Source organism: Thunnus maccoyii, chromosome 18 (genome assembly GCF_910596095.1).
Source record: "Thunnus maccoyii chromosome 18, fThuMac1.1, whole genome shotgun sequence".
NCBI lineage: Eukaryota > Metazoa > Chordata > Actinopteri > Scombriformes > Scombridae > Thunnus > Thunnus maccoyii.
Genome location: NC_056550.1, coordinates 9094333 through 9104952, shown reverse-complemented (window position 1 = coordinate 9104952; position 10620 = coordinate 9094333). Strand labels below are relative to the sequence as shown.

The following is a 10620-nucleotide window of genomic DNA, read 5'->3' as shown; positions in this document are numbered from 1 at the left end:
TTCGGAACTTTTAGTGGAAAAACCATATCAGGGATAAATTATTGTTGAAAGCAGAGAATTTTATGTGTCTTAAAACATGTCTGGAGGGGGTCTTTAAAGTTAAAATGGTGTCGTTCACCCATTATCTTTTTATGACTGAAGTTAATCACTAAGATTAAACTTCTGACAGCAGACTTTCTACAATGTTACAAAATTAGTTAGAGACAGATACATGTGAAAGATTTATAATTTATTGTTTTTTTTTCTTAGTTAGGCTGTTGATCATATTCTTTATCATATCCCTCCAAGTCATTGTAAATGACATCATTGTGGTGACCCTGACAGGTCTGCACCACCTGCAGGACGGTTGCTAGGCGTCGGTCCAGAGCAGAGAGGTGTAGCTCAGAGAGGAGCGGGGCCACGCCAGCCAGAGGATCCTGGGCCAGCGACTCCCGCATGACATCACTCATGCGGAAGCCCGGGAGGGACAAGAGACGCAAGCGGAGGAGGGTGGAGCGACGGATCCTACGAAGGTGACACCAACATAAACCAGAATAAGTTTCCTTTTGTTAATTGTAAGCACTACAATATTCACTGAATTAAATGTTTTCCTTACCACACCTTTCAACTTTATCCACTCTTGAATGACATGGACTAGTTTCTTACAATTTACTTCACCAATGCTTCATTTTTAAGAGTTCAAGTCACTCAGTTTTACCTGCAACACTGTTGCAAGGGTGCCAGAATAGACGGCTCATCCCGAGAGTGACGCCCAAATCTGGAAAATATTTTCAACAATGTCTAAGTCATGAGAAAGTAACATAAATAATACTTACATCTGAGTGAGAAATATAACATGTAAAAATGTTGCCATTGGCTGACAGACATGAGTTGTTACATTATTACCAGAACACCAGAACTTGTATATCCTGAAATGAAATGAGTTGAAAGATATTCATGGTACTTACGCCCGTCCGTTATCCAGATGAAGGAGGAAAGTCTCATTGCCGAACTTCTCAAATGTCTCATAGTGATGTCTATCCATGTTGCCTTTGAATGAACATTCATGATTCATCAGACTATGTGAGAGACATTTTTATCTGCATGTAAAAATGTCCAATATTAGTAACTCATAATAACATTCTGAATGCTTTTACATGCTGTTCTTATTGTTAAAGGTGTTTCAAGAGTTGATGCTTGCGACACCATGTGCTGAGATAAGCTACACTCTCAGGATCTACCTTAATTATTAGTAACCTTAGCATTTATATTTGCTTTTTTTGTTTGCTGAAATTCTGTTTTCATTGACTTGTTTTGAATGAGTCCCCCTCCTCTCTTGAAGGAGGAGAGGGAGGACATGTAGGTCGGTGACTCCCATTAAGCTCTTCTGTAAGCCCCCTTAAGTTACAAATGAATTGAATGCTGCGTTAAATTTAAAATGTACTGACTCATGAGGAAGTCCAGTATTGCCATATCTATGAGATCCACCAATCTGGTGCCATGGTTGTAAGGAGGTGTCTGTTTCACTGTGTCACAGTAGGCCGGGTCCTTCTCCCACCTGGGGACAACAGTGCAGTTAAATAAAATAGAAGAAAATAGATCTTGATGGGCCTTAGTCATTACTGATTTGGAATTGAATTTCACTAAACTAAACAGTAATCTATAATAGATATTTCTGGTTTTAATGTTTGGCTTTTTTGTCTCTTTTTGTTCTGTTAAAAGGAGTATTTTTATCAACAGTGTGACCAGCTTTGATGATAAGTTTGAGTTTTAGCACTTAATCAGCTATCTATTGAGGCTCATGCTAAATATTCATATTAGTACTACAGTGGTTAAAGTTAAAGCTTGCCATTAAATAGGGTGCAGATACTTAGTATATATCTAAGCAATGTACACTATTCATCAGTGTCTTTTGGTCCAAGTTAAGTCAAGTCAATTTAATTTACATAGTCCAATATCACAAATTACAAATTTGCCTCAAGCGACTGTCAAGGAAATTTTTCAGAAACTTCAAAATCAAGGAAAAAAGTTTGTCTTGCCCAAGGACAGGAGGAGTGGAGTGTGATTAGTAAATGATTAACTCTGCCTACTGAGCCTGATACAGTATAAGCAAATACATGATCAAAATAAAACAAAATACCAGACTAGTGGCCAGAAACAGAGCAATAACACTGTAAGTTTCTCAAATAACAGTGATATTTTTGATGTAATCCTGCACATCACCTGAAATAGATCCCACAGCCCTGGGGGTCCCAGGATCAGCACCTTGGACAGCGATCGTGACACAATTTGTGTGAAGTGTTCTGAAAAACCACTTGAGCTGAACAGGGAAACTCAAGGCTGCTGAGGCTGCAGACTGATCTATGGGTAGTCTTCAGCCTTTAGCATGTTTAATATAATGTTATTTAAACTCACTTAAATTTTATGTTCACTGTTTATTCATTGTGACCCAGAAGCGTTTTGATAGATAGTTATAATAACTGCTGCACATACCGACTTGATGATCCTCCAACAGCTTGAAATTGGCTTATTTATAATTTTTCCCTCCACAGGAATGTATAAAACACTTCTAATGTTACCCTTGTTTTTAGTTATAATCACACTAATAATGAATTCTATGTATTGATGACAATATTGATCATGCTGATATTAATGATAATTAGGAGACTGAGACAGAGCCTCATTAATGAGACAGACACAGAGACAGTGTACCCACTGTGCCAGCTTGGTGCGGCTGTAGGATCGTCTCCATGGCGACCTCCAGGACCTGCGGGAAGCAAGGGTAAGGTCGGGTAGCATGGCAGCCAGGGATACCTCCAGGGCATGTGGCTGACCGCACACTGGGTTCTCTGTTGTACAGTAGTACTCACACTGGCCATAGAAACACACGTTACCCACTAGAGGGAGTCAGAGAGATGGCTTGACTTCAGAAATAAGGTGGTTTGCATGGACAGTATACAGTATATGCTGATGTCTGGTATAAGGGCAGAGGTAGGCCTGACACAAGCATACCAGGGGAAGTGAAGAAGGTCCTAGACAGCCGGTGGTCAGTAGTTATCTCTCTGATCTCTGTGGTGACATTGATGAGTCGACCAACTACTGGAGGGATCCTGTTAAAGCCCAGCAACCTGAGAGACAGAACAAGACAGAGAGATGAGAACAGAGAAAAACATTAACAAGAACAGTGTGTATAATTCTAGTGCTAATTAATCAGACTTTATCCCTGTGAGACAGGCAGCGCAATAGCTTCGCAGATGAATGAGTGTCAGATCAGTGACTTGATGGCTACAGAATGATCTGTCTACCCACAAGGACACCTCCTGCCTGCTGACAGGGTGTTAAATCATCTGTACCTGTCAAGGTGAAAGGCAGAGATCTCTGCATTGTGTCTTTCAAAATCTGAGAAGTAGAAGAGGTTTACGTCTGTCTCTGCATCTCTGGATTGTCTGTGCAACAAAAACACACACACTCGGAAAAAAAAGAAACTGTACAGGAGAAAACACTTTCAGTCAGCTTGAGTGTCAGACAGTCAGTATTACAGAAGGACAGAGTGGTCTTACTTCATGGGTTTGAGCAGAGCTTGTCCATAGTTTGGGAACGATATGAGCAGTTTGAGCTGGGTACCTCCTGTCTTCTGAACTGAAAGATATGCATAAAGTGCATATAATAGTAATTAGAAATGGATAAGAAAAAAAGCTGTATACTGTTAATATGAGTACTGCACTGGGCATTGTACTTATTCAGTGCAGCATATTTCACCTGTTTGTCCATATGGTGGCCCATTATATAGTTAACACTAGACCTTCCATTTTGTATGTTACCGCAATAAGTCCAGGATAAAATACTTTATGAATTGGACTTAATTAGTTTTATGGCATCATTTGATCCCTCTGGCTCTATGGATGTCATTGCATTATGTATTATTTGTGTAAAACTATAAAACAAATATATTTTTGTTATCTTGGAGGTCTCTTTGGGGAACGTTTGGTAGCAGTTTTGCCCCTGCAACTCATAAACAAGGAAATCAGTGTATCATTAGCTAGTTTGGAAGCTAAGGCACTTTTTATTCAAGTACAGCAAGTGTAATCCACCTCACCCACACTCTAAATCAAAGAATGTGTTCTTTCAAGTGTATGAGTTCAGCGCTAGGTCCCAGACTGCTGGAAAAAGAGGCTGCTTTAGTTGTTGCATGCCAAGTTTGGAGGAGCAAGTTCAGTAAATATTTCAAAATATATGAAATATGAGACATAAATGAAATCCTGAGTCATAACCAGTTTCTCTCTCATATTTATTTATGATGATGTTGTTGATGATGATGATGATGATGATGATGATGATGATCATGATGACGATCGAAAATGTGCCTGAATTAAATGTTTAAAGATATATACATGATGTCAAACATGAAAAAGAAATGGATGACACAGCAACAAAAAAAATCAGCCTGTAGCCGAGATTAGTGCTTAATCTGCACCGTATAATACAAATCTCAATACATTATTCATCATGCAGTGCGCTGAGAGATGGGGAAAGGGTGTCTGAGATGAGCAAACACAAAATGTGCGTGAGGTGACGCAAGTTGTATGTGTGTTTATGGATGTGTGTGAGAGATAATGCAAGTTTGTGAGCGGATTATGTTGAACACCCTACAACAAAAGGTCATGTGTGCTGCAGATTAGAGACACAATTATCTGGCTGTCAAGATTTTTTTTTTCTGAACCTCTACACATGTGCCGGCTGTTTGAAATTGTAATTGTATTTTGTGTTTAGGTGTTGGTGTGTGTGCATGTGTGTTTGTGTGTGTGTGTGCAGTGCTTCATTTGCCTCCAAGGAGGAATTGCTCCTTCCTTATGTTTTTATCATAAGTTGTACAAAAACATGGTGCACTCCAGTACAGTGTAATGCTATAAAGCTGTAATGCTCTAGTACACCATGCCAACACAAACTACAGCCTCATCAACACTACAAGCTTCATAAAAATAGTATTTATTGCAGGGCCTGTAATGTCCACACACATCCACAATGAATTTATACCTCTTCCCTGTTTTCGACAAAGAGGATTTGTGGGTCATCAATCAGTGTGCCGAAGCCTCTTCCTGGGTTTATTCTTTCATTCTGTGTGAATGTGCTTTGTGATATCAATGTGTGTGAATTTAAAAGTTTTTCTATACATTAATGTCACGTGTGCCTGAGGATCTGTTATCTTATGTCTCACTTTGTGTGAATGTGTGTATTTGTTTCTCAAAAATGTAAACTTTGGCACACCGTATCCACAGAGTGAAAGCTTCAGTGGATGCTCTGTGTTGCCTCTGGCTCTCTCACAAACTACATTGTTTGTATAAAGGGATTAGAAATAAAATGAGAAAGCAGCATGGTTGCAACTCTGTAATTGTGTTTAACCAAAAAAAATCAAATATGGGGATAGTGGCACTGAAAATGAAAAAAGCAAGCGTTTACCCACTTGCCATGAGTTGTTAGACTCCACTCATAACACATTTTCTGATACTTGGCTCCTCAGGCTGCCTTCATCACATCATTCTAAACACAGTGCAGAATATAGATCCAGGTTTAATATGTTAATGACTGAATTAGTTAATGTCAGGAGTGGAGGTTTTGGCAGAGCATAAATAATGTATAAAGAATCACGCCTGCACTCTGCAATATGTTTTCTAATATATCGTACACAGGTGCACCAGTGAGAAGCAATTCTGCCTGGCTGACACTTCAGGATGTATTTTAGGAACAGAGAGATTAAAAAGAGAGAAATTAAATCACTGGTAACCATCTACCTTCTTCAGCACAGCTTACTCTAATGTCTCTCCTTTCTTTCTAAAATTTTACCCTGGCCTGACCTGTTAGCCCTCCCTCTCCTCCTTACTCACCAGCACCGAGGATACGCTGTGTTGCCAAAGAGTGAGTCAGCTGGGCCAGATTGGGGTCCTTCCTGTTGTACAGCTCCCAGCGAGAGATGCCCAGGTGGAACCGCAGCCAGGGAGGGTGGGTCTCCACATCGCTGGTCCAAGCGACTTTGTCGTAGCCTTCCTCCTGACTGGCACTCTGCCTTCAGGAGAGGAAGTAGAAGTGATAAATAGACAGAACCTGCCAATGAGGGTTACTGTCAAACTGAAGCTCAGAGAGTTTGTTTCATGGGGCTACAAAGAGATATAAAACGCACTGTAGGGCTAAAATGTGTAATGAAGAATACATATATTAAAGCTCCATTTAAAGCAACACATTACATTACATTCATGATAGGAATAAATATCCCCAAGAGTTGTTTCTAGTAATGAGACTGTGGTGCAACAATGATTTATTGTACAATACAGACCATTATGAAACACATCTACAGTCATACTAGCAGCTCAGTGAAGCTGTATTTAGGCACAACAATGTTTGTGCTTGATGCTTGAGTTAAATTTTAATTTCAGCATGCTAACATGCTCACAATGACCAAATGTTAACCATGTTAACCATCTTAGTTAGTGTGTTAGCTAATTAACACTCCACACAAAGTAAAGCTGTGGTTGAGGGGAATGCCATTAGTTTTGCAGGCATTTGGTCATAAACTTAAGTATTGGATAATTTGAAATTTGACAATAGATGAAAAGTCAGATGATCTCCAAAGGGATTACAATTCATCCTGAGGGGACCATGAATGTCTACCAAATTTCATAGCAATCCATCTAGTAGTTGCTGAGACATTTAACTAAAAAACCAAAATGTCAACCTCATGGTGGTGCTGGAGGAAAAGTTAGAGGATCACCAAAGTTTGTAGGATTCTTCCTCTGGTGACCATGTTTGTAATTGCATCCAATAATTGTTGAGATAATTCAGTCTGGAGAAAAGTAGGGGACTGACTAACAGACCAACATTGCCATTCCTAGAGCCACACCAGTAACGTGGCTGAAGAGAGGTGTGTCATGATCTCACTTGTAAATGTTCAGGTTTTGAACAGAAACCTCTCAAACTCCTGGGCCGAGCATTATTAATGAATAATCAGGGGGAATTAACAAGGAGGGAGAACACTAACCACATTTTTTAGGGGACTTTGTTAGTTGTACTTGAGGTTAATTGATATATTTTCTCCATCTGTTTAATTATTACACTGCCACCTGTTCCACTCACCACTGACTGTCACTGGTGATGGCGTCTTCCCTCTCATCCTCCTCACTTCCTGTTTCTCTTGCATCTTCATGTGTCTTCACCCTCAGTAGCCAATCATCTTCTTGCAGCTCTGGGCTTGGCAGGTTGTACAAAAGGTGCTCAAAAAGTGCCTCCAGCTTAGAACGACCCTTAACCTTTTGGATCAGTTTTCCATCTCCAATGAGTTTCTTCTCTCTCTCAGTGGTGTCAGTGAGGGAGTCTCTCTCTTTATGGTGTAACAGGGCCTTTAGTTTGTCATGTTCCTCATCGTGGGTGCTTGTTGGCAGTTTATGTGAAGAGGAGGCAGCCAGAGAAGAGGTTGAGATTGACTGATGGCCCTGGATGTCAGTTCTGAGATTGGAGGAGGAGGAAGAGGAGGTGGGAAGGACACAGGCTGTCTGGAGGACAGAGAGACAAAAAAATGCCAGAAGGAGGTGGAGAGCGAGGGACAGACATGCCAGACCAAGATAGATGGAGCGAGTGGATCGGCCCAGGTACTGTCTCACCATGCTGGGAGACAGAAAAGGATCAACAGAGTGAAACATTATAAATCCAAACAGACCGTGGAGCCCTGCCAAACCCTTCAGATGAAGATGAAAGTTTTTATGCTCATTGCATTCCACAAAATAAGAAAAACACCAGATAAATAATAACCTTAACTTTGAAGTAACAGAACTCACAAAGGCAGTGCAACAAGGTAAAGGCCAATTAATCTTTTAAATCGACAATTAGGCGATTAATTGATTAGTCTGTCAACAGCAAAATGAAAACATTTTGATAATCGATTAAAACCAAAAATGCCATAAATCCACAGATTCCAGCCTCTCAAATGTGAATATTTCCTGGATCTCTTTGTCTTCTCTGATATTAAATTGAATATCTTTGGTTTTTGGACCACCAGTCGGACAAAACAAGTCACACTGAGATGCTTTGAAACAATATGGAAATCTGTCAACACCTATTTAAAAAACCTTTGACTGTGAAGAGGAAAAGTAGCTGCAATTAAACTGATATACTGTACAGTAAAACATTTTAGACACATATTTGGTACAAATTACAAAACTATAGCCTCAAAAATAACCACAGCATACATTTACAACTCTATGACACAGTCTTATGTCTGTTTTTGTTGAATACCAGGGGAAGATTAACAAATCAATACTTAAAGTAATAGTTTAGTATTTTGGGAGATATGCTTATTGCTTCCTTTCCCAAAGTTAGATAAGAAGATCAATACCACTCTAATATTTAATCTGTACAAAAACGGTAAAAAGGACACTTTGTGGAGGTTATGTACTGGAATATTTCTTGGCTGGGAGCATTCCCTTTCTGGAGTCTTGTGGTGACTGTGATTTTTGCCAGGCAACCAGCAGAGACTCCAGGAAGTGACTTCATATAGCCAAGAACTACTCCATGTCAATTTGTAAGCTTTAGATGTGTTAGTAGGTGCATTTTGTTGTCATTGAGTAGAGCCAGCTAGCTGTTTCCCCATTTCCAGGCTTCATGCTAAGCTAAACTCACCAGTTGAACGTGATAGTTTCCCATTTACAGTACAACGAACACTGTTACCTCATCATGCTCCCATACTACCACAACACAACATCCCACTGGTAAAGAGATTCAGCAGCTTTTTCATGATCATCAGGATGAAGTTGAACACGTCCTTTAGTCTCTTCAGCACAAAAAACAATTGAAACTTTATGGGATGTTCAGGAACACAAAGGACATTTCTACCTTATTTATTCTTCAATAAACTGGAAGCTCTTCTTGAAAAATTAACAATATCATACTAAACTGGATCCCTACACTTTATTATCCACAGTACTTCATACATAGAGTATATAATGTATAGTGAGATACTGCTTTTATTCTTGGCTAAACTCTTTCTCTTTGCACAAATAAACAAACATTTTGAGGAATAAACTGATTAATTTAGACTGTCAGACAGAAAGGTGGATGGACACAGAAACGGGCACCCATACAGACATTCACACTGCATGAAGTACCAAATTGTCAGATAATCATTTAAATCAAATGCTCCAAAAAAAGGAAAAGCTCACTGAAGAAGATCAATACATTATTGAACGACTTTCTGCTCCCAAATTCCCTGTGTAGACCAGCAGGCTGGAGGAATTACTTACATCTCTTTCCCTTCTAGACCTTTTTCTTCTCCCTCGCTCTCTATTCCGCTCCCCTTCCTCTGTTAATGAGAGAGATATTCAAAGTTTGGTAGCATTTTTACCACAGATTGCATTTGTGTGTTTGTTTTCTATCATGCGGCCACTGCAATCCAAACAGAAATGAGAGGACTGGCATGTTGCAGTTGCAGTGACCTGTGTCTGCGTGACCCAGAGTCAAGAGGGAGGGAATGATAATATACTGCCAAATGATCTTTTAGTCTGCCTGGATCAATACAGAGTGGGTGATAATGGTGATGCTAAACAGCACTGCTGTACGGAGGGCTAACACAATATTTTTGACACATAATGTAAGAGGATGTTAAAAAACAAATTTAAATTTCACCTCAATTTCTCCTTCTTTAATATCCTGTCCCTAAAGCAATAATTGACACCACTCTCATGTCTGCATGGTAAACATGAAGCTACCAAAAGCTAGCTTAGCTTAGCATAAGGACAAGGAACAAGGAAAAAGCAAGCCTAGCTCTGTCCGAAGGTAACAAAATCTGCCTAACAGCACCTTTTAATAATCACTATTTAACACCTTATATCTCATTTGTTCATTCTTTATACAAAAAACTAAGTATAGAAACAACAGTTCATCATTTTATGGGGGCTATGTGCCAGACTATTTCTTGGCTGGGACCAGTAACCTCATAAAACCAGTCAAAGCAGATGGCCGCCCACCAAGAGCCGGGGTCTGCTTGAGGTTTCTACCCGTTAAAGGGGAGTTTTTCCTTACCGCTGTCGCCAAGTGCTTGCTCATGGGGGAATTGTTGGGTCTCTGTAAATTAAAGAGTACGGTCTTGACCTGCTCTATGTGAAAAGTGCCTTCAGATGACTTTTGTTGTGATATGGCGCTATATAAATAAAAATTGATTGATTGATTGATTGAAAACCACAATGTGTCATTTTTAAACTTAGGGTTTATTTGTAGATTAAAGCAAATGAGACATAACGTGTTAATTAGTGAGCTTTAGAGGTGCTCTTGGGATTTTGATTTTGTTACCATCATACAGAGCCAGTTGGTTATGTGTTTCTAGTCTTTGTGCTAAGCTAAGCTAACTAGTTGCTCGTGGTAGCTTCATATTTATTTTACCCAAGACACAAGACTGGTGTCAATCTTCTCATCTAACTCCCAATTAGAAAGTGGGTAAGCTCATTTTCTAAAATGTCAAGCTATTCCTTTAACCCCATGTAGTCCCCAATTTTTATTTTCTCCATTTTTCCCCATATGGCTCTTGTTGTAGTCCCTCTTCAACAGTTTCTCTCTCAATTTAATTCAAATAATTTCTGCCTCTGCTTTTACTTTTGAAAGGAT

General features: G+C 39.5%; 1 protein-coding gene across 1 annotated transcript; it reads right to left on the bottom strand.

The window, feature by feature from the left end:
* Nucleotides 1-245: 245 nt before the first annotated feature.
* On the bottom strand, nucleotides 246-10072 carry LOC121883389 (extracellular serine/threonine protein kinase FAM20C-like). The gene is made up of 12 exons (XM_042391625.1): nucleotides 10042-10072; nucleotides 9264-9322; nucleotides 7105-7632; nucleotides 5862-6040; nucleotides 3540-3618; nucleotides 3333-3425; nucleotides 2992-3107; nucleotides 2696-2876; nucleotides 1428-1537; nucleotides 948-1029; nucleotides 698-757; nucleotides 246-504 (listed from the first exon to the last, which is right to left on the bottom strand). Exons 1-12 carry the CDS (start codon nucleotides 10063-10065, stop codon nucleotides 246-248), a joined length of 1770 nt encoding a protein of 589 aa, XP_042247559.1. The 5' UTR covers nucleotides 10066-10072.
* Nucleotides 10073-10620: the final 548 nt, after the last annotated feature.